This window comes from Dermacentor silvarum, chromosome 5 (genome assembly GCF_013339745.2).
Source record: "Dermacentor silvarum isolate Dsil-2018 chromosome 5, BIME_Dsil_1.4, whole genome shotgun sequence".
NCBI lineage: Eukaryota > Metazoa > Arthropoda > Arachnida > Ixodida > Ixodidae > Dermacentor > Dermacentor silvarum.
In genome coordinates, this window is record NC_051158.1 from 51,979,836 (window position 1) to 52,005,923 (window position 26,088).

The 26,088-nt window shown below is 45.0% G+C and overlaps 1 protein-coding gene and 1 non-coding gene across 3 annotated transcripts in view; one reads left to right on the forward strand and one right to left on the reverse strand.

The window, feature by feature from the left end:
• The window catches only part of LOC119453389 (poly(A)-specific ribonuclease PARN-like), a 59,466-nt gene extending 34,598 nt beyond the window's left edge, over positions 1–24,868 (reverse strand). The window contains exons 1-10 of one of the 2 annotated variants that reach the window (XR_007467098.1): positions 24,739–24,825; positions 24,556–24,633; positions 24,416–24,483; positions 24,148–24,215; positions 20,769–20,850; positions 19,427–19,487; positions 15,659–15,821; positions 10,895–11,204; positions 2,229–2,363; positions 572–658 (exon numbers count right to left, since the gene is read on the reverse strand). Coding sequence is in view for 1 of the 2 variants with exons in the window: in XM_037715429.2 (XP_037571357.1) it covers positions 572–658; positions 2,229–2,363; positions 10,895–11,204; positions 15,659–15,821; positions 19,427–19,487; positions 20,769–20,850; positions 24,148–24,215; positions 24,416–24,483; positions 24,556–24,633; positions 24,739–24,757 (1,071 nt within the window). In the remaining variant the exon portion in view is untranslated. Of the gene's footprint in view, positions 1–571; positions 659–2,228; positions 2,364–10,894; positions 11,205–15,658; positions 15,822–19,426; positions 19,488–20,768; positions 20,851–24,147; positions 24,216–24,415; positions 24,484–24,555; positions 24,634–24,738 lie in introns of both variants that reach the window. The other variant, XM_037715429.2, reaches the window with a different exon arrangement.
• A 188-nt stretch (positions 24,869–25,056) lies between these two features.
• Trnap-agg (transfer RNA proline (anticodon AGG)) lies at positions 25,057–25,128 on the forward strand. The gene has a single exon. It is a non-coding gene; the product is annotated as a tRNA-Pro (tRNA).
• The last annotated feature ends 960 nt before the right edge of the window (positions 25,129–26,088 follow it).

The following is a 26,088-nucleotide window of genomic DNA, read 5'->3' on the forward strand; positions in this document are numbered from 1 at the left end:
AAAAAAAAGCAAAATGGCCGCCTCGGTGGGCGCGCCAGCCAATGGGAGGCGCGAGACGGGGGGCTCGCCTTGCGCGCGCGCGCTCTGCCCAATCAGAGGCCCGGAACCACCTTTCGGAAAAGTGGCGAGAGCGGTCGTTCAGTTTGAGCGGCGCCATTTTGAGCTGGCGCAAAATGCTCACAAAGAAAACAGCTACAAAACAAGCCCAAGATGGCGGCGGTCGGTTGGCGGCTGCGCCCGCGGCGCGCGCGGGAAGTTTGAAGAAATTTTGCCTGCCGCAGGTCGTTTCGCGTCTCCCGTGGCGTTTTGAAAGCCGATTTTTTCCTATTTACCGATCGAATTCAGGGTTAATAATTTGAGGGCAGCTGCTTGAAGGCCCAAACAGTCCTAAAATGCGTTTTTCCAAAAATCAATTTTTGGGCGGTTTTTTACCATTCTAGAAGCCGCGTCCCCCCTTGAACAATGATGCAGTGCCGCTGCATAATCGCAATTGTCTTAATGCTATTATGTCACTCCTCATTGTCGTCACAACGCCATCACTGCAGTGCTCCTGCAATGGCCCTCATCTCACCTTGATGGCGCTGTCACTGGCAAGTACCTTGGTATCAACCAGGCATGGGAAGGCGGCCCTCACCATGCTCTTGAACTCATTGTAGTCCTGCAAACGAACAGTGAGTCAGCAATAAATTCGATTTGCCCATAGTGCAACTCTGCTCTCGGGTCTGTGAACGAAGCAGCGGTGAAAAAAAGAAGTGCCATTATGAAATGACATGTAGCGCGTGAAGTGTCGTGATAATGTGATTGACTGATCATGTTTAACATACCAAAGCAACACATAGGCTATCCAAATTAATCTTGTCTACCTGATGTTTCATGCAGTGAAAGCATGGTATGGGAATGTCTTTGCATTCTTTGCAATATAAAAGTGCGAGACTTAATTTCGCACAGAATTACAGGACACATACCTATAACTTTCGTTCACATGTGCCACACTATTTTTGTTGCGGAATGCAAGCAGTGAATGCGAAATCTCTCTAGCCTTCATAGTTCTGCTTGCTATGCATGAAATCAAGTGTAGAGTGTAGTACTAGAACTTCACCATGGCATTGTAAACATAGAAAAAGATGGAAACCCAGTGTTGGCTGCCAGCAACGAGATGCCAGATAATGCATGCGGCAGCATCAGAAGGCAGGTTACAGAGCTACACGTGGCCTGCACCATAGCTTTGCTCCACCGTTCATGTGCGTATGTGCTTTGATGTCATGTTTGTAACTTAAAAATGAGAAACGATGGGCCTGAGTGCAAAATTATGGCCAAAGTTTCTCGCTCATGCGAGAAGCACGATGCCAAAAGTTTACAACTATCTTGTAGAAAATGTCTGTAGACATTGCATGGGCCAACTGATAATTTGGACATTCTTGATTATTAGGAATGTTCTGTAGCCCAGCCACTGGCTCCACAGACTTATTCTATAAGCATGAATGAAATTTTGGACACCTTACATGTGCAGTTCGTTAACTTGGACTTCACCTGCACAATCGCATACTAATTCGACCATCGAACCGAGCAGAAAGAGCAGGGTCACCGCGGTGCGTCTCTGAACTTAGCTAAACGAGCAAAGCCTATTCAAAGCAGTAAGTCGTCAACTGCACTAAAGCCACAGGACAAGTCATGCAAAGCAGCGAAGTGGTAAAGGCCGCATTTGCAATTAGTGGTGCCAGTTCCACCCGACCAGTGTTTGTTCCTTTATGTGTTAAATAGCAACAAAATCTAGGATGGCTTCTTTGTTTGCTATTGTGAATTTTTGTCAGGGTAATCAAGCAGCGTCAAGTGGCGCCAACTCCATTCTCAATGTCTGCGCCGACAAGGGTGGCAATTAAGTAAGGGAAGTGCTGGTCGATGAGTGTTGCCAAGAAATCCGGAACCATTCGGCAATTGGAGCATGGCCAACTTGTTTAGGCTGCCAGAGGATGGAGATTCGACGTATGCGTTCCCTGTACATTTGTCTATTTGTAGTGACAGTGATACAATGGTCGAAATACGAACTGACCACGTGGTAGGGAAGTGTAGCATGCGCAGCAACGTATTTGCAAGTTTTTGTTTTTCCACTTGCGGATCAAAGCCGCTAATTTTATGGTGAATCTGATGTTGCACACTTGCGACTATTCTGACTTTTAGGAGGTCTCCGTCAACGAATTATCGGTCGGCAACTGTATTCTTCTACCTACCTTGGGCAGGTCATCCACGAACTGTGAGAGGAGGTGCATAATGTCGAGCAGCATGTTATGCCCCACGACCAGCTTGCCGCTCGAAGCCAGCAGCTCGAGGACTCTGCTGAAGCCGCGTGCCAGTTCGAGGTCCTCCTGCAAAAGTGCGAGCGCATCACGAGAAGGCCATGAGCTGGTTGTCACTGTTCTGTGTACGAGAGATCAGCACTCATAAGCTTTAGACCTGCCAGTTCTAGTCGCTCAAAAAAATACTGCGCTTGAAACCAGAAAACACTAGTATTTGGTGAATATCATCGCTCAAACTTGTTTTATTACTGAAGATGCTGACTGTTTATTTAAGAAATTTGGAAACTGTGTTTTGCAGAGATGCTGTAAACAGGCATTTTCACAGCAAAAATCATCTGCACTATGGAGAAACGAAAAAAGTTCATATTAATTCATGAAGCCAATATTTTCATTTCCATTACGGTAACACGTGGATGGTGGGTAGGTCCGATTAATCAGGCTGTAAAATCGGTTGACGACTCTGTCTTGTTTTTTTCTTAAAATAAATTTTACCCTAAACTGGACGGAAATGAAAAAGCGTAAATTTACCCTTCTCAATACCACAGTCGTAAACAAGCTTTATAAATGTGGCACTTTACGATAAAATTGTAAAAGTCGGCAGATGTGTAAGCTTACATTACATGTGCCCTGCCCTGACTGCAGTCATGGTGTTTATTGGTGGACTACCGACATGATACAAAGCCATCATAGATAGTATCAGATAAAACAGACGTAAAGAGGAGGAGACAGAGTACAGGGAAATGGAAAGATAAATAGAAACTCAAAAGCAGAAAAGCAAGAGAATACAGAGATAGAAAGGTAATTAAAGAGATAGGCACAAGAAGAAAACAGAAAGGCAGCTCACGGGTAGCCATGGATGGAAGAGGAGTTTATATGAATTTTGACAGACAAGCACTCAACGACAGGGAGACACAATGCCAACACATACAGCTGAGCCTACCATGTATGTCTATATACAAGGTCCTCAAAGCTGCATTTAGATAAATAGTGAGCAAAAACTTTGAGGCATTTCTTGTCTAATGATTCCTGTAAGAATCGTGATGTTTAACAAATATCTGACATGGAGAAAAATGAACACCAAAGCTACCTAATCTTACAAATGTTTATATCGGCAACTATAATTACGTTAACTTGTCAATTTAGTGTCTTGGATAAACATGGTCTTCAAATAATCTGTGGCCATATACTTCGCACCGTTATTCATGTGGAAAAAGATTTCTGGGGTTTTACGTACCAAAACCGCGTTATGATTATGAGGCTCACTGTAGTGGGGGACTTCAGATTAATTTTGACCACCTGGGGTTCTTTAACGTGCACCCAATGCCCGGTGCACGAGATTCCTACGCCTGTGGAATAAAAAATTTGAAGGACCATAGGCTGCCTCCAATATCTTGATATTTTAGCATTTCATGAGAAAAGCCTTTGACATGCTGCAATAACTGCACTGACAAATTTTTCTTTAGTATCGCCTATCATTTGGATGCACCAGACTTAAATTTCTGACTTCAGTGATAAAATCTGGACCAGAAAGAGTTAAAGTAAGAATGCCCACTTTCTAGGCTGTCAGCGTGAAGACACATAATGGAATAAACTGATCCATAAGCACCACTGCTGAATGCAATGAAATTAGGCAAACTGAGGCAACAGGCAGCTAACATAATTTTTAATGCTCAATGTGGCAGATAGTATATTAAAGTGCCTTCTTTGGCCTAACAAAGGTGCTGCACTGTTCTCGGCATGGCTCACAAGAAATTAAGTGCTTTATAGAGGCTATGTCTTTGCCAATTCATGCTTCCTATCTACAACAACACATCAGTTTTGCAATTAAATTGTACTGCGTCTTGTTGTATAAGTGTGTTTTAGCGTGTTTGCTTTTCGGTAAGTGTAAGTGGACTGGGCGTTTTACCGGATGAGCGGAGGCGCAAACGTGAATGGCCTGCACAGTGCAGCCACCTGGTGGCGCAGACCTCAAACAGACAAACACGGCTAATACAGCAGCAACCAAGTGTATTATACCTAAAGAAGATAGCACTCACACACTACAAAGATGACCTGCATTTTAGCCGCTGCACAGAGTTGGAGTAACCGTTCTGAATTACCTGCGACTGATGCCAAATTGAACATGTAAAAGTCACTGACCAATTGAACTGACCTGCTAGATTTTTTTTTACTATTCTGCGACAACGCTGTCTTCCACGTATACGGTGAACGAAAAGTCAGACGCCAACACACTATCCTAAGAATTTTTTTTTTTCATGTCACTGTGAACATGATGTCGTGTATTGTAGAATATATATCATGTCTGGCAAGAGACGGCCAGCATGCAAGCCACCAGTAAAACCTCATTAATTCAGAAAATCAGATAATTCGGACTCCTTCTCTCCCGGCAGGCGTATGCATTATTCAATGTAATCAAACTCTCGCTAATTCGGACAACTTTCGGAGCTAGATGTGCGAGGTGTGCTAAAAAAGAGCAAAAACGGCGCTAGCGTCCGAATGAAACGAAGCGGCGGAGTCTGCATCACCAGCCATCAGCGGAAATCGTACATGAATAACAGCAATGCTGGAGCGCTCCGTGCCTATTTGTGCCTTTAAAGCCTTTATTCTTGCGTTTACCGCCGCACATAACACTGCGTTGGAAGCGTGCTTTTATAATTGCGCAGTCACCATGCATGATTGTGTCGATAGCAGCCAAGGTTTTTTCCGCAGCGGTTGCAGCAAACAGTAGTGTCGTGTTGACTTCATACGCGCATCGGCCGTGTAACTAAAAAACTGCGTAGTTACCATCCCTGATAGCGTTGATAGCGACCGCGGTTTCGTCCACAGTTGTTGCAGCAAACGGTAGTTTCGTTCTGACTTGGTCCGTGCGGCAGCCACGCACTTTCAGCACCGCAAAGTCGCCGTTCATAATTGCATCGACAGCGGCCGCGGTTTCCTCCGAGTGGTTGTGGCAAACAATTGTTTCGTTTTGACTCGGTGCAAAGCTGTCGAGGATTAAGAGCACCGGCTACATTTCGATGGACGGACATCTGCTGGCGATCAGCTCACAGCCGAAAAAATAATCTGGATGTGCGCACGTTAGTGCAAAGCCTGTCACAAATGAAGGCGCGCGCTGCGAGAACCAATGTGTCACGAGATGACGAGAATTGCAGCTTCTGCACTGCTTTTGTGCAAAATAGAAACAAGATTTGCTCATTCTTTCATTAAATAAAAGCATGTTGACATAGTAAGCATTTGCTTATTGTTTTAGGGATAACCTCACTAATTCGATATTCAGTTAATTTGGACATTCTTTTCGGTCCCGTGAAACCCGAATTAACGAGGTTTTACTCTATTTACTTGAGCAAGGCCTGCCTTCATTGAAGACCTACACTCCAACTTCGGAGCGTGAAGATTTGGAAAAGCGTTTCACTAAGCATCGCGCACATATTGGCGTGCTCATGAATTTCCACAAGTCGCTACTTGATAGTACTAGTTAAGTGTCCACGATGGCTTCATTATCGTCCGCACATATCGCACCGAATCACGTGGTGTAGCGGCACTCATCCAGCACACTTCAATGGTACCACCTGTGTTGTGGTGCATTGTATAGCTTCACTATGCTATCCGGCATGTTCTGCAGGTGATGATCGGAAAGCACCTGACCGCATGTACTTTGACCTTCAAGCTCCAGGTGATTGCATACGTGTGCAATTTCATTTGAGGCTGTCATCAGATCTTCAAGGTGACAAGGATCTCAAATGGCATGGACGGCACTGAGGACAACCAGCTTTGGCAGGGCAACAATCGGGCGAGGTCGTCGAATGACGAGGGCACCCGAAGCAACAAGGACAGCTGAATACAAACGTTCCTTGTTGGTTGCCAGGGGGTGCATTATTATGCATACCAGTCTGAGCGCAGTTTGAGGTTTAAGCCTGCCTCGTGTAAGGCCCGCACCCTTTAAACATTAAGAAAAACAGTGCAGGCCTCACATGAGTAAATACGGTATGTTGCAGCTGCGAATGAAGTTGTTGCCATTAAAATTGTCACCTGCTGGCGCGTTTTCCTCGGACGGGTGGTTTGTCGGTCTCCCGAGCGTTGTTCGGCCGCTGTGACGTCTCGACCGACTTGACGCGAGACCGCAACGTTGGGTTGCCGGCCTGTTGTCTAGGAAAAAAAAGCTCTTGACGATACAGCGTGGTTGAGACGGTACAGTCAATAATGATGCCAAATGCAGCCTTATCGTAGAATGAACGCTACAGTAAGCCCCTCCTGGTGCTGCGCGTACTAAATCAAAATTCTGGCGTGTTATGTGCCAAAACCACGATGATTATGAGGCACACCGTAGTGGGGGAGTCCGGATTAGTTTTGACCCCCTGGGGTTCCTTAACGTACACCTAAATCTAAGTACACGAGTGTTCATGCATATTGCCCCCATCGAAATGCGGCTGCCACGGCTGGGATCAAACCACAACCTCAAGCTGAGCAGCGCAATGCCAAGGCCATTGGCGGGTGTACTGTGCGTACTGTTGCCGTGACAATGCCTTGAAATTGGCACAACTAATCAAACTACTATTGACTTTTAAAATGCACTGCCTACAAGTTAATAAACTTCTCAATGAACCTGTGAAACTTCTGAAAAGAGATGGGCCCCCCAGGTGTCTCAACATTTGTTTGTGATGCTAGCGTGCGGGCATATAGCAAGGTCTCTTCTTTAATTTGCCAGCATGAATGCACCATTAGATGGCATTCACAAGGACAATTTGCAGAGGCCAAGCGGCCAAGTTGGTCCCAAATGGTTGCTTTAGTCAAAAAGCAAATGTTTCGGCTCAGTTGCTCGCTGCCTGACCGTAGCCGCAAAGCTGCTGAACCAATCAGTGGCACAGAAGCAGAACGTCAGTGCTTCCTAATGCTTATTTCATTGTTGATGACAAAGCGAGCAGACGTGAATGACATCAACAGCGAGACATTTCGTTATGGTGATGGGCAGGTCGCCCTTGCCGGTGTGAGCATCAATTGCCGCAAGTCACACCTTAGCTGCCAGTTGCGGTCAGTCGCACGACCTCTGTCGAACGCCAGTGTGAATGCACCCTCAGTTTGTCGGAATAATTTTTTTTATTGCATTGAATGTGATGGTGCGATGGCAGTGATGCCAGCTTTCAGTTAGTCATGCCCAGCAGCTTGTCTACTAAAGGGGCCAGGACACCAAATTTTCGAGCTTGAATTATGCCTTACATGCTAAACCATACACGACTCACAGCAAGGTGTTAAAATTTGAGCTCACTGGGTATAGGAGAAAATGTGTATTTAGCGTATTTATTCGAATATAAGGCGTCTTTTTCCCAGAATTTTTAGGCTTCAAGTCACCTCCCGCCTTATTCGCGAATTGCCTTACAGTGTGGCTTTACAGCAGCATGCGCAGTGCTACCGTGAAGCCACACCTAAAGGCAAAATTCGCATATAAGCCGCACTCTGCATGCTAAAGCTCCCTTCCTCCCCTATTTCATAGTCACCATTTTGCATTTTTGCTGTGTTAGTAAATCAGTATTTCAGGCGATCCCCGCCAAGTCTCGATAATCCGTCGGCTACTCTGCATCACTTATATTGGTGTGCATACTGAAGTTCTTTTTTTCTTGGATACCCCCCACCCTTGTCTTACAATCATGACTGCCTTATAATCGAATAAATACGGCAAGTTCTTTACATCGCAGTTGATCCGTACAGCAGTCTAGCAGCACTGATGCGCAGCAAAATGAGGTGAGCTTTGCGGGGTCAATGTGTGTGGCACAAGCACGGTTTGCTTTCGCACGTACGTATCGGCCAGCGGTAGGCCCGAGATTTGCACGTATTCTCTGGTTTGTGCAGTTTTTATCGCGAGATTGAAAGAACTGGGAATGCGTGCACGTACACTCATCGCAAAATGACAAACTTACCCATTTCAGGGCACTAAAGTTTCGTAAACGAAATTTTTATGAGCTGCAAATTCTAGAAGAAAAAATACCGAACCAACACTCCTCTCAGATGCCAGTAAACCAATATTCATTGTACTTCACTCGAAGCCATCAAAGGCTTCGTATTCCGACGCACTGTCAAGAACTTCAGCCACTTTGGCTGGCAGCATCGCAGGGCAACTATCGTCAGCATAACATTTATGCAACATTGTAAGCATGTTGCTGGCACTGCCAGTGGTGGAACAGCCATTTCACCTTTCGGTGCAGGTCCTGGCACAGGCAAAAAGCTGATTTGGCGCAGCAGCAAGCACTTTTGGCGCACGGTCCAACGCACGTATGCTTACCATATACCATGCAAATTTTAACGATATAGTCGATATGTTGTGGAAATGGGTTTGCGCAAGGCTTACCCTGCGAGCACGGTCAGGAAAGGATGTGTCGCTCCTTCACACCGCTACGCACAAAGGGCGCTTACGGCCGGGTTCGTCGACTCTCCGATACGGCGCAGAGAATGCACCACGGATAAATCGTCAACAAACGCGGGTTTATTAACCCAGGACGCAATACAGAGCGACATTCATGGCTTATGGGCAAAGGCTTACTGCAAGACCGATCGAGTACGCGCACCTGCACTGAACATGACATCATGCAAAACCGCAAGGAAATAGCGTCAGTGCAACAGCGCATGCGCGAGACGCAGAGAGGGTTTTGCGTTTGCATCGGCGACACTATTTCGCCGACATAACGCAACGACCTAAACTCAACGAAACAGTTCTGCGCCAACAGGCGCCACATGGCGGTATCCATCGAACTGGCAGCTCTCGCCGTGTACCACATTCAATCTCCACCCTAGTTAATCTACGGCCATCAAAAGCAATAAACAGTCATAGGTTTTTGCTTTCTCTCATTTGATTCAAAAGACTCATTTGATTCAATAAAGAATGACACAGCGTGAAATAGTTGTGCAAACAAATTTTATTTTTGGAACCTTTGCAATTTTCGCATTAAGAGCGTTCTTGCATCTCTCCCTCATTAATATGCGGCCGCCGCAGCTGCAAGCGAACCCGCAATCTCGAGCTCAGCAGTGCAATGCCACAGCCATTGTAGGCTACCCCGATGGGTCATGTATGAACTTCGGTGCGCACAGATAGCTAATTCGCAAGTGTTTCAGCGCTGCGAAAATCGGTCGCAATATATGGTCATGGGAAATAAGCTCAAGAATACATACAAAACGTAACTGTGGAACGCAATTAGGCCAGCGTCGAATACTCGCACAGTTCTTGTTTTCTTTTTCAACAGCCCCCATGGGTTCACGCTGAATGGTTACAATGTCAAAATTAACAACCTGGCCCATATCCATGCGAGCAGTAGAACTGGTGGTACTATTATAAATCTTAATCTATGCCCTAACTAAGACATGCGGAAACCGACATGTACTCGCTAATACCATTCTAAATTATGGAACACGTGCGAATCTGCACCACACACAACGGCTCTTTTGCAAAGCCCTGCTATCACCCATAAACATCAAAAAGGCTCATTTTTAATCCTAGAATGTGACATCCTCCTTCAGCAAACTCCGCGGTACCATGCGGGTTTGATGAACACCAAAGCACCAGCAAGACGGTACAGCCCGCACTACACTGTCTGTATGTCAGAGAAAAATGCGCGACTGACGAAGCAGACGACTTCGACGGGCCTCCACTTCCTTCTATGATGATCATAACGTGCTGTTGATATTGATTTCAGTTTTGCTAGCTGCGAAACATCGACAAAAGGAGGGTTTCGTTCTTATGCATGCTTTGGCGCAAGCTCGGCGCAATTTTCCGCTAAAATGCCGTTTTGGCGCAGGATGGCGCAAAGCTCCACTCTCGGCGCAGCTTGGCGCAATAGGCACAGCTGTTCCACCGCTGCACTGCCTTTGTGGCATAGAATGCATGGGGTGAACACATGAACAATCACAACATGCCCAAGCCCGCCTGAACACATGCATATAAATATGAAAATGGAGACCGGAAGCCAAAATCACTGCGACTTCTCACACAAGCAACTGATGATGATAATGAAGAGGTGGTTTTCTGTAACGGGTATATCTCAGAAGCCACAACGTAACAATAAAATATTGTGGCCCCCTTTAGTTATTGAAATTATTGTGCCAGTTCGTTGGTTTAAACTTTTTTTCAAAGAAAAAAACCAAACTATAATGACCAACTACAGTGAGACCACGAATCACAGAGGCACCTATAGTATCACGGAGGCCATGATACCCTACTGGTTCCCTAGGAGCTAACATCTGTACTAACAATTGCTCAACTGTTAATACAAGATTCAATTTCTTTTAGAATGCTGCCGTGCACCGTTTCTTGTACTTGCAAAAAGAAAAGAAAGAAAGCTCACATATTGGTTGTGCCAGCAAGCATGGTTTTATGCATATATAAATCACACCATTGTGTAAAACGCACTGGAGAAAAATATTTGAAAAAGAAAAAACTCGATTTATACGCCAGGAAATACGGTCCATTGCTTGTGGCACTATTTCCACGGGTTCTGGGAGCGCTGCGTTTTAACATCAGTGTGCACCCGTGCAGTCATTAGCGGTTAGAGTATACATCCAAAGTGCAGAAGAGGCTATGAAAGCTCCACTTTAAAAGGACGAAAGGAGGGCCTCACCCTTTCTTTCTTATGCTTCAGCTCGAGATTTGCCCGCTGTTCTTCCGGCGAGCCAGCCATGCGCACGGCTATGTGGACCCCATCTTTGTCCGTCTCCGTGTTCAGCTGGACCTTGTCGCCGAAGCGCGCATACACCTCCTGGTAGATGAGCTTGCGTCTGAAGCTAGTGCACTCGGGCAGGTGCAGGACCCTGCTATCCTTGACGGAGTCTTTGGATGAGTCCTTCGAGGTGTTCCCAACGTCTTCACCGTCCTCATCCATGTCGACGTCTACGCTGGACCCTTTGTCCAAGAACTCCTGCACCTTGTCCCTGTTGACCAACGAAAATTCAGAGGCATTGTTCTCAGTCGTTCACTTCCGAGAATGTTTGTGAGGTTTCGTGCGACTATACTTGCGGACAACTTCCTGTGGTAATGAAGGGAGAGCTACGGAGGCAAAGTGCACACGAGTGAGAGTACTCCTGAAAGAATCCCACATTCTCATTCGCGTTAGTTTCGTCTGGGGCAAAAGAAAGATGCGCATCTTTATTTACAATAACAGAAAAAGACAAAATACATCACTGAGTGCAAAATCTGACTTATTTTCCAGCTTTTCTCTTCGGCATTTCGGCAAATGCGAAACTACTGCATGTGTAAGCTACACTGTTTCAGTATCTGTTCCAAGAAACCAAAAGCGCCATCAAACTCTGCCTGACTACTATGCCCATCAACAAATGTACAGAAGCTCTGCCCCAGCAGCTTTTCTTTCGCTGCCACAGAAAGCTGTCTGCAAGTATGTAGCACACCCGACAAGTACGTTTGACAGCATTCTTGGCATTGTGTCAAGGACGCTGTCACCTGCAGACGCAAAAACATCTAGTGTTAGTCCTGCAAAATCTCAAAGATGATTGTATCCTCAACGTGTTGATAACAATGACACCAAGGTGAATGATGAACTGTCCAAGAATTGAGGACTCATGTGATTGTGTTAGACAATACGAAATTTCGGAAATAGTGCACTCGGGTGGCTCAGCATATGAAAAAAAAAACTCTTAACCTTGCACTCGGTCGCACAACGCTTGAAACAGCGAAGCTGGGCGATCGTAGCCCAGCATTTTCCGGAAGTGCGCGCGAACTTTTCATCTTATTACTCATGATCATGATAATTTCTTTTCGCGCGTCTCGGCCTTACGGCTGTCACTACGCATTGCATAGCGCAGCTTGCAACACCGACTCCGCGTTGCAATGCCGACAACGCGTTCCAGCAGACCTGCTCCATGACTGCGTCTTTCTCTTTCTCATAGCGCACAAAACTTCTTCACCTCGCAGAGCGTGAGAACGTACCAGCTGTAGATGAAGATGACGCTTGAACGCAATGATATGGTTTGCATAAATACACGTTTTGCAATCGTGGCTGTATAGCCTAGTGGTTACGACGCTCGCCTTGAGACCGTGTATACGCGGGTTCGATTCCCGCCTCGGCAAGAAAGTTATTTTCTTTTATTTCTTGGTAGTTTCTTGATACGCACAACGAATCACAAATTAAGGCTGGCTTAAACATCTTCGCTGTTAAAAACCCAAATTTTGCTTCTGTTCTTTTACAGTTTCCTTGCATTCTAACCTAATCTAACTTTTGGTCCCCCATTTCTAGAACTCCCTCTTTGTAAAACATCGACAGTTTCTTTATAACAGGCTCACATGTTCCCCACAGTTCTGCTATATCTTAGCTAAATAAGTCAAAATATTAAAGTACAGTTAAACCTGGATATAACGAAATTGACAAATTCCCGAAAAACATCGTTATAAAGAGGATTTCGTTATATGCAGGTTCGGCACGAAAATTCGAAAAAAGAAACGCTTACCGTATTTACTCGATTCTAACGCGCCCTCAATTGTAACGCGCACCCGTTTTCTGTTTTCGTCGAAGCACTCATCCTTGGAATGTCACACCAGGTACCGGAAGCGTGGACGCGTGTCGTTTCGCACAAGCGTGAGGCATCGCAAACGAAGAGCGAGCGTCACGATGGCGTTGTAGCGTCGTATAGTGTTACAGTAGAACCCCGCTGTTACGTTCCCAGGGGCTGCGTTTTCCCGGCTGTTCGTTTTCGGCCGGTCCCGGCACAGCTCCCATAGAACCCAATGCATTGGTAACCCCGCTGTTGCGTCGCAACTGTGGGACCGTTCCCGCATCACACGTTGCGAACTGCCACCTCATGCCGGCCCGAGTGGCATTTTGACTTTTCATGTCGCTTGGCTTGGTGGCTTGACGATGGCATTGGCCTCCCAAAGTGCCGGGGGCGACAATTATGACGTATTTTCGGTTTCCGCCAGAAAAAGTATGGCCCTTGAAATCCGTATTTGCTATACAAAGATGGTGTCTATGACGCGTTGTGGCACTAAAATTGGTTTTGGCTCATAGATATCTCGTATAAAGTCCAAGGGCGATAACGCAGTCGCCGCGCGCCGTATGCGGTATGTGCGAGTGAAAACGTGCGAGGGGAGCCGACGACCGCGTCTAATCTCGCGAACGCAAGAGAAGCAGGGAGGAAGCGCGCCTTCTTCCGTTGCGCTCGAGGCACCAGCGAGCGAGCGAGGGGGGAGGGATAGCGGGGCGGCGTTGTACTGTACTCTGGCATAAACTGCGTTCTGCGCGGCGGCGCGCGGTCGCGCGGGCTGTATCTTCAAAGTGATCTGCGTTGGGGCAGAGTCTAGCAGTGTAGGTGCGTCGGCAGAGTCTAGCAGCTTTGTGCGTGCTGTGTGTTCTCGGCGCTCAGTTTGCGTTGAAGCGAGCGATAGACAACAGCACGAAGGTCACTTCGCTCGCTTCTCCAGCGGCGCTTCCACATGCCGCCAGCGTTTGACAGTGCATGTCCGCGCTCATCGAGTGTGATGTGTCACAGCGTGTACCAGCGTGTCGGCATCATCAACTGGAAAAGGAGAGAGTGCCGGCTTGGCGGGCTAGGCCAGCTGCAGGAATCGGCAGGATCAGGTTTGAATGAAGTGAGGGGGAAAGGTCACGCCCGCGGCGGCAAGATCGCCGGGTCGAGGAATGCAGGCCTGCCTCGCACACGCACGCACGCACACATCCGCTCGCTTCGCATTCCGTCGCGGCGGACAAGGTGCTTCCGGTTGCCGCTCGTGCAAAAATGACAATATTTGGGGCGAAATCTCTAGGTTGTCGGAGGGGGAAATTCGTTATATCGAGGGGGTCTCCTGCTGCCACTTCGTTACGTAGAGGTCTCAAATATATGTGCTTCTATGGAGTAATGGCGGGGAATAGAAAAACTTCGTTATATCCAGGAATTCGTTACATGGAGGTTCGTTATAAGCAGGTTTAACTGTATCACCACTTTCCTTGATTTAAGCTAGTCAACTACACACAATCAACATTAATAAAGATCATAACTGCACTACCTTTAGCTTTTTAATGCATCCACCCACCCCTAGTTCGGTTTCTGCTATTAACTACTAGCCTATGCAACCCTGCAAACACTTTAACTAGAGTATGCTTGCCTGCTAACTTATTGGAATTAAACCACGCTGACCTTAGTAAAGCCCTCCAATATATCCAAACTTGCATACCATCTATGAACCACTAAAACAATCGATCTTATATCAGGTTTGTATTCTTAGGATACTCGCATATATTACAAGCCATATGGTAAAAAGTCAAAGCCAGTTTGTCTAATGCCATGTCGAGACATGTCAAATATCCCTACTTTGCCTTTACCATGACTTTCTCTTTGCTCCAGACTGGTTCTCGCACCAGCCCTCTAGGCACCTGACCGAACCTCCCACTAGAAGAGTGTGTATCAACCACATGCCCATGCTATGATGCACGATGTTCTTCTCTTTTACAAGAACAGCCACCAAACATAGAACACTCATACAGCAAGCATAACCTTTTTTTTCCACTCTGACAGTTCTTAAGACAACCTTAATGCAAGAAGTGATGGACAATCGAAAACATGAGCGCATTCTTTCTTTTCAGCTTTTGTAAATATTTACACATATCAGCATAATTTTGGCTTGTACACTTAGTGCGAGGCCTATACCACCTTTGGCAACCGGATAAGCATTGGTGCGAGATCATGTTCTCGAGATATTACTTGCGAAAGTCGTTACATTTTGTCATTTCTTCACTTTTACAATGTCCATGACTGTACCTGAAGCAACTACAGTGGTTGTGTGAGGTAATTCTTTTTTTTTTGTGCCTAATGTACCATTGACCGACTTCGTGTCATGAAATAACTTCCCCTTACCTAAGCCCAGGACTAATTATTGCAAGTCGACTGCAAATTTTTCATCAGTATGATTTTGTCATTCTTTTCCTGCAGGCATAAAGATGGCGTTTATCGAACTATATGTAAAAATAACTTGCGTTTATATCTGTTAAACTCATTACTTGTCATGTTATTCGTGATAACCACTGTTCCGTGTTTTATATTGTCATGTATGTTTATATTCGGCTTCCATCAATATTTTGCACAATTTATTTTTCCGTGTTTACCACTGTTCACCAAGACGTAATTATCGGATCTAAGGACTAATAAGAGGTCCCACTCTCATTCTCGCGACTTTGAGACCTTCTGCATTTTGCATTATACGCAATGTATGACATGCATTTCGATAATAAATCAGAAAGTCTGGAAAATTTGGAAAGTGTGGCTCACGGCTTGCTTGCGCTCATGTCAAGGGCTTAAGGAACCCCCCCAACTGCCACTGTAAGGGCAAAGAGATTGTAGTGACCCCGACAAGGGTGGTTCCATCGAGGAGTCAAACTCACAGGACTTCGTCGACAAAGCCTTGGGTGTCCTTGGGAATGTCCACCTTAGACATCTTGGCCGGGCCATTGTTGGGGGAGCCGACCTCCCTGAGCTGCAGGGCTTGCCGTTCATTCAGCGCCTCGCTCAGCTGTGCGGCTTCTTCGGCTCTCAGGTACGAGACACCTGCGACATGGGGGAGGCTTGCACGATACGACACGCCTGACAAAACTGGTACCAGGAGAGGATCTAGGCTCGGAACACCTGGTGCTTTCGGGCTTTCGGCAGGAAACAATGTTAAAAGGAATCATGAAGCGCGATACATCGACTGTGAGAAGGGTTCAGTACATAAAGTTCCTTGCATGGTGTTTTATGCAATTTAAAGAGGATGGCTGCGCAAAACAACGCGAAGTTAGTTTTTACTGCACAATGCTAACTTTCGAGTCTGTGCTCCCGTGTGTCCGCAGAATGGAAAAAGAAAATCTGATGCGACAAGGCGCCACAAAACACATTAAACGTTACACATGTGTTGTCTACAAGACCCCATTGACTCATGATGAGCTTTATGTGGGTCAGACGGGATGGTGTATTAGTGACAGATAGTGTGAGCATTGAAACTTGATCCTGTCAGGCACAGGCGGAAGTTCGCTGCTGCATTGTAAAGAGCGTGCTTTTTCATTTCATTTCCATTTCACTTTATTTCATGCTCTGTTACAGACAATGTCTACGTACAAAAAAAAAACGAAAGGTTGCAGTCCCATTCTCAGTGATGCTGTTGTCACTGGACAAGGTTTTAATGCAGCTCGAGTGCGAGACTGAAGCAGCATACAACATAAAAAAATTGAGCCACAAAAGATGTGTAAGCACGCCATCATCGTTTCCGACATGAAAAGAGAGTAACTATCTTGATAATGGGTCAGTCTGATACAACTTTGTTGTTGTTATATATGCGTGCCCCAATTGGAGTTTTTTCGGTGAAAGCTTCAAGAATGAAGTTGCAAGTGCAGTGCCTGGCCTGTCTACTCCTTTCTTTGTTGTGTAAGTGTCTGTTCAATGGTTCCTGTTCACTACGATGAGTTAGTACGTGTTAGCTTGGGTTAAGCTCTCTGGTTTAGGCTAAGTTAGCGCATTTTACGCTTGTCAGCAACGCGAAGAAAAGTTTTGTTACATGTAAGAGAATCGAGAAGACTGGATGCACATCGCAAGCACTGCCATCGGCGATTATTTTATGCGTGGCATGCTGACCAGTTTATTTATTATTCTCGTTCTTAATTGGGTTAGGCTGGCTTAAGCTCTCTGGCGAAGTTACGTGTCAAACTCTCTGCAAAGCTTGTTCTGTGCAATAATAGTCCACACAGAGCTTCTGTCATCTGCTCATTTTTCTGCATCTTTTGTCTTGTTTATAAGCATGTGAAAGTGCTAAAGGGGCAAATGTTACATAATGAAAAAGACTACAAGCACAGGTTGAAAGTGAAAGACTCCCCTTTGGCCATTGTACAAGAAGTACTAAATGTTCGCCACTTTTCAAGCAAACAAAACTTCCAAGATATGGTGGAGAGCGAAATACTAGAGGCATGTGTATGTGTCATCTGTTTTTGCTGTTCTGTGCCAAAAACACCAGTTTCAGTAGTACCATGATGAAATTTCTGGAGGTGTTCCCAAGAACAAGCTAGGCATGGGTAGCACGTAATGCATCCTGCCATGCAAGCACAAGAAATGACTTCAACAGCCATGATGGCTGCAATGTAAACCAACTTGAAAAAGAACAAATGGTTGTAACACAACGATGGCAATGGCGACTCGAACAAGCCTGTCATAAGCGGCTGCACGCGGACGTGCCAGACTGCAATCGCTTAGGGAAACTCTCAAAAGAGAACATACAGGATCGTTTCCCGATTGACCGTGTCCACAGAATAGCATAAATGAGGAGTTCGTTACTTTGAATCTTTAAAAGTCGCTCCCAAACCCAGTTTTCAAGAAAATCAAGGAGCGCATCTATTTTCAAAGAGTTTCAAGGGCCCTTGAATGTCTTTTTTCCAAGTTCAAGGGTTCTCAAGAGTTTTCAAGGATTTAAAGGAGCTGTACGAACCCAGTGTCCAGTCTTTCAAGGTACCGTATCTCGTCACCTTGAGTATGCTGCTTCAAGTCCAGATTTTATATCAAGCAAATGGCGCCAATGACAATGTGACTAAATACTGCCTGACCACTCTTTGCCAGCTGAGGAGGTTTGTTCATAATTTAAAATGTTTGTAATACTGTGTAAATGTAACAGTAAGCCATCCATTAGAGCAGCACATAAGCAACAGGACGTAGGGAAAAGGAAGACAGCTCAGAGACAGCAAAGGTAATAAAGGCAATGATCATTATCGCAAATACAGTAAAGCCTCGTTAATTGAACCCGCATTAGTTTGGGAAATCGGGTAATTCAGACTCGTTGCCTGGTCCTGGAAGGCGTATGCATTATTTAATGCAATCAAAATCTCGTTAATTTGGACGTATTTGGCCACACATCGGTTCAATCGGACAATTCTTGGAGCTCGGCGAACGCCACAAATGTGTGATGCAACAGAGCAAAAATGGCAGTAGCGTTAAACCAAAACGAAGCGGCGGAGTCCTCATCACCACAGTCATGAACTAAAATCGTACGTGAATGACGGCAACGCTGGAACGCTTCGTCCCTATTTGTGCTTATAAAGCCTTTTCTTGCATTTACCGCCGTGTAACGAACACCACATCAGACGTGTGCCTTCATAGCCTTCATAGTTGATACCCATGCTCGCGCCGATAGCAACCACGGCTTCGTCTGCAGTCGTTGCAAGAAACAGTAGTTTCGATATGACACTGTGCTTGCGTCGGCCGCGTGCCTTCAGAGACGCAAGGCCACCGTCCACGATCGCGTCGACCAGCGGCCATGGTTTCATCCGCAGTGTTTGCAGCAAAAAATTTCGTTTCGATTCGGTGCAACACTGTCGAAGATGAAGAGCACCAGCTACATCGCGATGGACGTACGATGGTGTTGGCGACCAGCTCACTAGCGAAAAAATTATCAGGATATGTGCGCGGTAGTGAAAAGCATGTCACAGATCAAGACGCGTGCCGTGGCCGTGCTGTGAAGGAAGTCGCGTAGCCTTCACCGCTGCGAGCGCTAATCAGTCATGAGATGATGAGAATTGCAGCTTCCGCACTGCTTTTGTGCAATATAGAAACAGGATTTGCCGATTCATTCAGTAAATGAAAACGTGTTGATGTAGTAAGCATGTGTTTATTGTTTTCTTGACACCCTCGATAATTCGACATTCAGACATTTTTTACAGTCCTGTGAAATCCGAATTAACGAGGTTTTGCTGTACTTAATTTTGGATTTTAGATGAAAAAGAGCTTTGTAAAATTTACTGCGCATCAAGAAATGTTACCAACTTGCTCAGCTTTCCATGTTATCAAGCCTTAGTGAGCAGGCTAATATGCAAATGTCGCGAGAACTGCTCACACGAGTAATTTCTTGCTTCGGCAAAAAAAGAAAGAAAATTGATTTCTCACTACATATTTAGAAATACAGCTAGCGATTAACCCACACTTATCTAGTAATGCGTTGCTGAGAATAGCATTATCATCTCTGCTACACAGTCATCAAGAAAATGGGCTGTTTTTCCTTTTAGGTGGTAGGACGCCTTTTATGCTACCAACATTAAGAACGTTATCAATTTAGCAAATGCTGCAATGCAGACCCCGCACTACAGCTGTTATCAAGGCTTATGCCACCATGAAATAAATAAAAGAAAAGATTCTCAGACCCTGACTGAAGAGCTTGTTGAAGTCAAAGCCATGTTGACTCAGGAACTGTAAGCTGCTAGCCTGCATTGCGGTAAAGGCACACACAATCAGCGAAAAAAAGGAAAAAAAAAAACCAAGTCATAGAAGCAACAGTAAGAAATGGCAAAAGTCAGCATCTAATGTTGCACAATTTGTTGTAGAAGTGCAGCAAAAGAAGTTAATTCCAAAAGAAGCATTTCGTTAGAAAGCTTTATAGTTGAACTTTCCCCTAACAAAGTTGTATGTGCAACCATTCTAACATCACTTAAATCTTAGTAGTACATACTAAGTGAAGGCTTCCGCGTTTCTGCATCCCAAATAGCTGATCGTCTCTGTCCATAAAGGGCAATTGTGATTATCTACATTGTAGTGTATGAGCTTTAATATGCAATATAACGTTTAAGAGAACCAAATAAAAAGCTGCTTGCAACTGTCACTAGAATTCAACTTCCCCTTTAACGCAACAAATTTAATCTTGTGAGAAATTTTTGCTAATAAATGCAACAAATTTAAGGAGGTCGTTTGCAGTTCTTACTTTATTTAGGTCCTACCTTTCTCTTTTATTTCTGATGTGTTTTATTTTGATACCACTTTCCAATACAAGTGATTCTAATACAAATCGGTTAAGCCAGCAGTCGCTAAAACATTTCTGCATTTCGCATGCACTCGAATATAAAACATGAGAGCTTAAGTTTTTGCTTAAACAAATTCCTGATGCAATCAGTTAAGTAGCTATAGTTATGTCCCTCTGTACTCACTATTATGTACGGTGTTCAGCGATTTAAATCACGATAATAGGCATGCATGGCAGCCGACACTTTCTGCACTACCGGCGAACACTGGGTGATCACTTGGGGCCAAATGCAGCCACCACGCATCACAAAGGCCCTTGCTTTCACTGTATACCACATTATGTCAGCTCGGAGTCTCCAGCGCCCACTGGTGGTGCAAGAAGCGTCGGCCACCACGTGGGCCGATTATCGAGTTTGAATGGCTGAGCACTGTATATTTCTATTTTATTTTTAACGTCTCATTTGTTGTATAACTTTCATCTCGTCTTTCTGTCCTCTCACTCTCTATCTTTCGCACGGAAGCAGCGGGAAAGGTGTTTACTGAAAAGAGAGACAGTAGCGATGACCACGGTTTTTAGGACCTTCCTTTCCTTCCCGTTTTTCATCCTTTTAAATACAATTAAATAATGACTACCAAAACTAACCCATCGAACTGTTCAAGACTATTTTAACCCTATCCGTGCCTCCACTACTGCAAGGTTCAGTGGTAAACGGAAAATTAAGCAACATGGATACATTCTCGAGGACTTGCCTGGCATCGAAACATTCTGTCGGGCGCACCCTTGACTGTTTGTTTTGGACAAACATAGAAGTTGAATGCCTTGTAATTGTACCTGTAACCAACAGAATTCAAACGTTACCAGCAAGAAAAGTAGTACTCCACACTCCTAAATGCAGCTGAGAAACTTAACTGCATCCCTACCATGTGTGCCCCCAAAAACAAAACATTGTTGAAGAACATTTTTTTAAACATAGCTGTGTTTTTTTCCAAGCTGGTCATGTGAATGTACACCACATTAAATAGCAAATCATGTGATAAAGAGAAGAGTTTTGTGGCAAGAGCTAATTGCAAATGGTAATCACATAACAAAAGCGCGCTGTGAATGTATGCCATGGTCTACAAGCTGGTTGGCCATTTATGAAGTTAATAACATCTTGAAACAAAATGCTCCAGCTGTTAAACTTGATTTTTCAGTGGAAACTTGGCTCCTTCCTCAGTGGTTAAAGGAACATTAAAGGCAAATATTAAGTCAAGCTAAAGTGATTGATCAATGCTCAAGAATGTCTAAGGCATCAATATTATTGAGAACAGAGCTTTCGTAATCAAGAAATTTAGGTAAATGCAGGACATGATTTGAGACTTCTTTGGAACATTCAAATACTGGCCCGATGACGTAGTGACTCATGATTATAATTCTCTCCCTGGTACTCAATCACTCATAATAAAAAGACCACTGCATTGCATTATATATCAGAAGAAAATGCTACTTGTCTACTTCTATTCGCTTCTCAGAAAAAATAACTTTTTGATGTTACCCTTGACAACAATGCGAATGGTTGAAAGGTTTCGTTTTCTCTCCACTCTGCACCGCCCGCACTTTCGCGTTTCAGTAGTTATGTCATGGCATAGTGCTGCACTGTTTCTGCTGGTATGCGAAATTCACAGAAAGTGCAAGTAGCAGGGAACGAGGCCAGTCGCCACGAGTGTCGATGATTGTATTCATGATTCAGCTCTCTCTTCGCTCAATTTATGGCCGCACTTTTGCGTTCTGCGCAAGAAACTATAGTGCCAGCTGTCGCGTGCCATTTTACTTAGCGTCAGCACTAAAGGGCCAAGACGGCGTATGCAACATCATGCCTGCCTGCTTGGGGGCGGGTGATTTGAATCGCGCTAGAGGTATGCGATGGATCCTTCAGGTACGACTCTCGCTGAATCTAAGCCTTTTCTTGGCATGCAACAAGCACGGTGAGGCTTCTGGAATGGCATTTTAGCAGTCCACATTGACTGAACATTTGCCTTTAGTGTCCCTTGAAATGACGGATGGCAGCCCATTGCACCTCTTCTATGAGATCTTCTAAAAAGCCGGGGTGACTGCAAAACATCAGATTTGATAGCTCTTACATTTTGTTTGGAGACATCATTAACTTCGAAAATGCCATGGTCTTTTTTGGTCTGAAATGGTTCCAAATGGTCTGAGTTGTGTTTCGGGAGATACAACCGGGGGGGGCACAACGAGATCTTTAATATCTAGTAATAATAAAAAGCAGCGCACTGCAGATACACATGAGAAGAACAAGACAAGCCGCAGTGCTTTTCACAAACTCGCTACAGGCCAACCTGGGGCTAGAGTCATTCAAACGCCGTGGGAACAGTGGAAGGTACTGGCTTTGGATTGGCATTTGTTGGCTGGCACCCTACATTTACGGATTTGTCCCTCCAACTCGGTGACATTTCAGTTCTTTCTGCTCAGTTCACTTCTCAGATGCTCAGTAGCTTTGCACCGATTCTATGAAGCTGAGCAGTGTTTAAAATGCATTCATGTTTTATACACTGCCGATAGTGCTACACTTCTAGCACAAGTGATGGGGCTGAACAAGAGAAAAGTCAAGACTACTTGTCGACTCTCAACTCTAATTATCTTTTTATGTCCTAACCATAGAGGAAGGAAATTAACTAGGAGGAAGCATTACACGACGCAGCCAGCCTTCACAAGCTAACTCCTTGTGAAGCCACCCCCTTTGTTTTCTTTCTTTTTCTCTCTCCTTGAAAGAGTGTAAGTTTGGGCATATCGGTATTCCATTTTAGCCTTTTAGTGCACAAAGAAAAAACTAAGACAATATGTGAAACTTGTGAAAATAAATGAGTGCTGGAAGTGAGCCCTTTCTCAGCACCTTATACACCTTCCTTGTGTTTTTTGTGCACTAAAAGGGTAAAATTCTCTCCCATTTCTAAAAAACACCGCCCAACATGTAACGTGATGTGTTCTTGCATTACACCCCCATCGAAATGTGGCCGACGTGCGCGCAAATTGAATCCCCAACTTCACGCTCTGCAGCAGAAGCCACTGAGCTACCAAGATGAATTTCATGGGAGCTTAAAGAGGAATACTATGTTATTTTATGTCGGTACATTACGCTAGCTATCATACAATATATGTCAGTCATTCCAGCGGTAAAGCTTCAGAATACAGAAACTAGAAAATGACAAACAGCAAATCACAACAGCCATATTTCCGAGCTAGCTGATTGTATTTGAGATCCTAGTGGATATACTTTTCCAAACGGTCATACCTGCATTTAACTACATATAAGCCACATGTACTACCATCATAAGTTCAAATGCAAGCAAGCAAACAACTTCTAGAATGCGTTGTTGCCTTTTCAGGTTCGACTGCATTTGTAAGCGTGGCTTAATCCAGGCTCTGAAATGAACATTTGAGACTATGCCATGATTGTAAACCTACTACTGAGCAACAGGACATTGCACTTTCATGTAATTAGGCACAACAGGTGTTACTTATGAATGTCATTCCATTCGTGTTACAACTTATGTTGATGCTACATTCAGTAACAGGATGCAATTCAACCAAAAAAAAAAAAAAAAACATGCAGCACACAAGGCAATATTCTATGTCAACCGCTTGAACTGCAAGCTGAATGCCCAGATCAGTAAATGAGTACAGCCATATTTGTGCTGCCATTTATCACAGAAAGTTACTGTGGGCACTTGTTTAAAACAATGCTCCTACCTGCCGCCACCTCAAACATGTGAAGCACACGTTACACACAGCAAACAAGCAATAACGAGCGACATACAACAGCATGTCAAAGTAGGCCAGATGTTGACGACTCGCTAGTTAAGCGTTGCTACACAGTAAATTTTTTCACAATCGTGTGAATCAGTGACACACGTTTCAACTGACGCACTTTTTTTTTTTTTTTTTTTTTTGTCTTCCGAGTACCATCGTTGGGACTAGGACTCGATATTTTCGGGCAAAAATATTCAGCCTGGACCTACCGGGCCAACTAGATTACTAGCCCATCATAATATGCGTCCAGCTTTAATAGGCACAAGCTAGCAAAAACAGCAACAACAAACAGGGAAGGTAAAGCCGCGTTTGTGAACTCACCCACGCTTTTCCTTGTCGTACTGGAACGTGCACACGCCAACTTGGACCACCAGAAAATCTAAAGATGACTACAAAAAAGAAATAGTAATAAAGAGAGACAGATCGATCGTGTAAACATAAGCGTCCAATATGATCACGCTTTCGGTTTCTACGCATCTGTCACGACCTACTCGAAGCGAGTATATGCCGATGTTAAGCCGTTTGCGGAGAAAATCCGGGCAAAATTCGTGCAGGATAGGCATGCCAGACACAACGAACGCAAACAAACCTCTCTTAGCTTTCGGTAGCGTTCCTCAGGAGTGTCATACGCGTGAGTGCTTCGCTCCAACTGGAGACCTGAGAGGAAACGCAAAATCACAGCGTCAACCCGTGAGAAATCTCCCCTACGCCTCTAACCGGCTCACTTACCCGTAAATTCGCAGTCAACGGCGACGAACGATGCATTTTCGACGGCATCCTTGAGCTCGACGAATTGCTCCTGGAAATCTGCGGTTCGGACAGAGAGCCGGCGTATCGCCAATGAGATTCGGAAAAGGCGATCAGAGCGGCGGCAGGAAGTTTCGCGGGTTTGTCAAGTTGTACTGCACTCACTTTTTGCAGTCACTTCCATGGTCGTTCGTGTGACCGCATCAACGACAAACCGAAACGGCCACCCGTTGTCGTCGCGCTTTCCAGTCGCTCGCTTCTTTTTTTCAGGCGGGCGCCATTTTTGCTATGGCCATGCCACCAAGCGGGTCGTCCGACAGTCGCTGGCCAATTTCCCGTGAGAACGCTCATATTTCAAGTTTAAGACGTGACGTGCAGATTGAAATCATGTAATGATATATATTTTAATGTAACAATTACACACAAATTGAAATGAAATCGGTTGTGAATATAATGAAGAATAACGTCTCGCCTAGGCAAGTTGGCTCGTTGGTCTAGGGGTATGATTCTCGCTTAGGGTGCGAGAGGTCCCGGGTTCAAATCCCGGACGAGCCCGTTCTTTTTTTTTCTTCCTCTTCACTTAATTTATTATCATTTCTTTTTATTATGCAGCGCACTAGCATTTATACTAACTGCGTTTACTACTACTAACTAGTCTTACTGCGTTTTCTTTCTCCGTTACAAGTTATATAGGCTGGTCAGGAATTCGTTGCATAAATCTTTTAAGGTAGAGTATATTTTTGAAGACTGGTAAGCCTATGCTAAAGTCACTCTACGTACACGGGGTGTTTTTTTTTTACACCATGTATATATTTAATAAAATCACCTGTCGCATATAGCGTAATTGTAGACCTTGAGCTGGATTACTCGAAGCGGCGGACATCACTCGCACAAAAATTTAAATGCATTAGTCCATTAACCAAAAAAAAAACACTTATTATCTTTTTAATTAAATAGTTTACGGCATATATTGCAATTTATGAATTCTGGTCGGTGAGTTTCCGAGGTATATATATCTACTCTGAACACTTTGTAAGGATCGCGCGGATTTCAATTGATATACGCCGTGAAACCAGCTTTTTATTACGATAGCAATTAGATGGACACTCCAAGCTCATTTCTGCCGTCGCCATGAGGTTCCGTATTAAGTCCAACGGCGACAAAATCGTCGCCGCGTGCTGTACCCTGTGTGTGCGAGTGAAAGCGCTCGAGGGTGAGCCGGCCGGCAATCGCGGCTCGATGTAGCGCACGGGAGGAAGGCAGGCCGGAAGCGCGCGATCTTCCGCGCGCGATGCACGGGGGCGAGGCGACGGAGTGGGTGGGGGGTTCGTTATGCTCCATCGGCTGCTGCTCACCGCGCGGGCGCCGTATCTTGAAAGCGCTCTGCGATGGGGACCAAGTGGACGCGCTGAGTGCCGGTAGCTTCGTATGCTCTGTGCTTTCGACGTTTAGTTCGCGTTGAAGCGAGACGAGAGACAGCGCGAAGGTCAATTTGCCAGATGCTGCTGGAGCGCT